Source organism: Channa argus, chromosome 16 (genome assembly GCF_033026475.1).
Source record: "Channa argus isolate prfri chromosome 16, Channa argus male v1.0, whole genome shotgun sequence".
Classification (NCBI taxonomy): Eukaryota; Metazoa; Chordata; class Actinopteri; order Anabantiformes; family Channidae; genus Channa; species Channa argus.
In genome coordinates, this window is record NC_090212.1 from 19774085 (window position 1) to 19778065 (window position 3981).

At 41.2% G+C, this 3981-nt stretch overlaps 1 protein-coding gene across 1 annotated transcript; it reads right to left on the reverse strand.

Annotated features, from left to right (window-relative positions):
* Positions 1–1125: 1125 nt before the first annotated feature.
* On the reverse strand, positions 1126–3645 carry cfd (complement factor D (adipsin)). Its single transcript, XM_067479151.1, has 5 exons — positions 3490–3645; positions 2990–3146; positions 2351–2492; positions 1971–2261; positions 1126–1630 (listed from the first exon to the last, which is right to left on the reverse strand). The coding sequence occupies exons 1-5, from the start codon at positions 3551–3553 to the stop codon at positions 1451–1453; spliced, it is 834 nt and encodes a 277-aa protein (XP_067335252.1). The 5' UTR covers positions 3554–3645; the 3' UTR covers positions 1126–1450.
* Positions 3646–3981: the final 336 nt, after the last annotated feature.

A 3981-nucleotide genomic window follows, 5' to 3' on the forward strand; every position in this document is an offset into this window, starting at 1 on the left:
TTAAGTGAAAGGCCTGTTTTAAAAAAAATCCACAACATGGTTTCCTACCTCCTTCTTACTCATTGGAGTCTAGAGGAAGGACACCATGCAAAACCTGCATTTTGTGAAACAATCCAATGCCCCTACACTTAATATGACCTCTCTGAGGTGTCTGATGTTGCTCTCCAACACCATGATCCAACCACTTCTTACCTGTCAATGCTTTAAATGTGACTCTCTCTTCAACTCTGTCAGCTGTCATTTCAGCGCTGTGTGACTCCACTCTCCTCCACCCCATCAACCTCCCGCTCACCAGGCTGTGTCTGCTCCACCCACCTCTCCTACATCATCAGTTGACCCTCCGCGGTGCTCATCAGGACCAGCCCTACACCAGGTCCAGGCCTTCTTTCAGGTCATCGTCCACAACATCTGTTCCCATTTTACTCACTTTTTAATTTCTCCATCGCTACCAGCAGTGTTTAAACTCTAAATATCTTACTCCTCATCTGTATTCATCTGTATTCCCTTTCACCTAGAGAGCTGAATGCACAAAGAGTCACACTATCTAAAAAATATATTTTATTACCATCTTTTTCTGTTGGACTTGTGTGTTACCTGGTTCAATTTGTGTGAACTGAATGTGGGATAATTGGGCATGTGGGCATGTTAAAATGGATTGAATTACTTTGCAGTTTTATAGCTTTTGAATAGTTGGGTTAGAAAATTCCCACCATGTTAATCAGTGGTGCTGTGGGGAATTTTCCTGACTGAACCGAAGAGCAAAACACATAGGGAATAATTTATCTGTATGTTTATCTGCATAGTGCAGAGGGAGGGAAAGAAGAAGTACAGCTGCAGATTAGATTTACTTTTAAGTTTGGAATGAGGATTTTTCTGACGGGTTCATGAGATTCGTACGTTGATATCTTGATCTGATAACTGTTACATCGTTGAACAGCATCCTTCAGATGGACACATGCCATAAAACTGATCGAGCTGCATGAAAGCACATGATTGCTCTTAGTTTCAGTTATTGTGTAACTCTTAAATTATTTGTGCTCAATCTATGGCTTTGTCTGTTACAATGCCTTTATTTGCCCTAATTTAACAATGAGTGGTCATTTATGTATTTATAATTGTCTTGAACACTTTGCACATCTCAGCCTTTAATGTTTATTGTACATGATACAGACAAGTCAAGACAGACACATGGACGTGATAAACTGTATTGTTTCCTTTATGAAGCAAATTTAATGTGAAATATATATTATTCTGGTTAATTGCTATATTAGAGATTTATCTCTATAGTCATGCAAGAGTCACAAATGATAAAGAAACACTTCAGTCCTACATATAAACACACAAGCGTCATATTCATGGAGCAGGATCACTAACAAAGCAGAAGCTGTGGTGAAAATCTGGCTGCTGCTGTAACGTGCTGCTAATAACTGTAATGTCTGCCCTCATTTATTTAACCACTGCTGTCTGATGTTGGGTCAGGCTGCAGGCCCATGATGCTGTCAATCCACTCAGTGTAGTGGGAGATGATAGTGTAAATTCCAGGCTTTTTAATTTGGCCACACTTCTTTCCCCCATTGGACGTGATGCCCACCACAGTGCCATTGTAGAGCAGAGGACCTCCGGAGTCACCCTGAGAGACAACGAAAAGACGAGCATAGTCTTAAACAGGAAACGACAACAGCTTTACACACCTACACTACATATCACATGAATTGAATTCACAGTGCTGTAAGCCAGGTCTCCCATAACAGTGAGGTTATGGTAGCATCTTATAAATGAGTGTTAGTATCCCGATGCTTAGCAGGTGTCATGTTTACATAGAGGTGCATATTTTCACACCAGGAAAAAGGGTCACTCCTGCACGTTTGTATTTACAGCTGGATAACAGACAAAACTCACGGCTCATTTTCATCTCTTCAACACTCACAAGCATTCAATCAGCAGGACAGGAAATCCTAAGACTTACTCACATCACAACTGTCTTGTGTCTTATCTGGCTGAGTGCAGGGGTCCGGGCACACTTTGTGTGCACAAATCATGTTACTGGTGAACTTCTTGCCAAAGTAGTCACTGCGTCTGCACCGAGCTGAACTGACCACCTCGATGACCACCTCTTTCAGCTTGTCTGGTCTGGTCCCCAGGTTGTCGAGGGATCCCCAGCCGGCGGTTTCGACCTCTGCGTTGGTGTCTGGGTTTGTGCCACCTGCTCGCAGGAATTCCACTGCTTTGACGGCTTCAGATGTGATAAACGGACGGTCCAACTGCAAAAGTAATGACAACACGATAATTTAACTCTGTTAGTGGTTTATATGTTTGTTTTCAGTGACATGTTGGCAAAATATATGTTTACTTTAATCAAAGCGATATCATTGTCATAATTTGACGCGCTGAACTCTGGGTGGGTGTGCAGTTCCAAGATGTCAAAGGTTTGCTTTGTTTCCTCAGGCTCGCTGAGAGAATGCACACCCAGCACAACTTTCCTTCCATTTGACCTGTAAGCGGAGCACAAAAATGTTCAACGTTGACAAAAAGAAATCCTCAAAACGTCATTACTGAACGTGATTGCGTGGTTATTTTTTCTATTAAACAAATACATCAACAAAAAATTTATTATTTTTCATTGATCAATCTCTTCCCAACACACCACCGTGAAAATTAAACCACAGTTAACCTTGGCAAAAAAGAGGAATGGATCTGAAAATAAATTGATTTCAACTTTATGGGCAACAGTGTACAATCACAAAAAGCGAACATACAATGAAGAACAATGATAGAACTGTCATGATTTGTACTGCGTGAGGCACTTAATAAATAATAATAAAAATAATTTAGTTATTTAACAAACTCGTTTATGAAAACAGGACAAAAGCTTTATCAGTTTTTGGCATTAAAAAACAAAAAAAGCTGTCCTTTCGAAGCCAATCCCCCCAGATTTGACCTAATCGTGCAATAAACTCCATCCATCATGTGTGGAAGAAGGTTCTCTCACCCGTTTGGCAGACAGTGTACTGCAGTCATCACCCACTGATCTGCAACCACAAAGCCTCCGCATTCGTGTTTCAGAGCGTCTCCCTCAGGTACCTGGATGGAGGCCATGTAGGGCCGAGAGTGCGGCGCTGCCTCATTGCCACCAACTATACCCTCACCTGAAATGATCAAAACACACGCTCACACTCACACAACCTTCAGTATAACCTGTGTGAACATTTGTGGTTGAACAGTCCCCACAGTGACGTAAACATAAAGAGGATTAGAGGATTTATCTAGCAAGACTTTTCACGTTAGGGAATTTAAACATTTCGTGTGAAGGAAATAAAATCAAACTTAGTTAAAACTATTCAATATTGAGCCAATAACAAAGTAGGAAACATGCAGTTTGCATTTGCAGCCAAAGATGATGCTAGTAATAGTGTAAAAATAATACAAGGAAAATCAAAAGCAACGGATCAATAAGTGACTGAGAAGCTAAATCTCAATGCACAAACTCACTCTGTGAAATGAGGGCAACGACGAAAACAGCAGCAGCCACGAGCACTTCTTTCTCTGACACCATGATGCTGGTTTAACTAACCAAAAAACAACAACTGGGGGGGTTTTAAGGCTTCCACTTTGAGCGGAGAACCCATAAATCAAGTCGATGGTGGTGCAAGGCACAAGTGGGAGTCTGAGAATCCTCCTGTTTCCTGTTTCCTGGAACGAACAACAGGAAAGCAATAAACATGCTCCCTGACACTCTGTAATGTGTGGATGTTTCTACCTTCAACTTTAGATCAGATAAAAAAAAACAAAGCATGTTTTTAGACTTACGCACTTGCTCAAGGGGGATTTGTTGGGTTTTCCGTCCACATCTGTGCAGTCCCGAGCTTGACATGACTTTGTTGTGAATTGGCGCTATATAAATAAAGTGGAATTAATTAAGTAAAATATCTGCTTTAATAATATTGCCGGTCGCTGAAGCCTAAACCCAACACACAGGAAGAA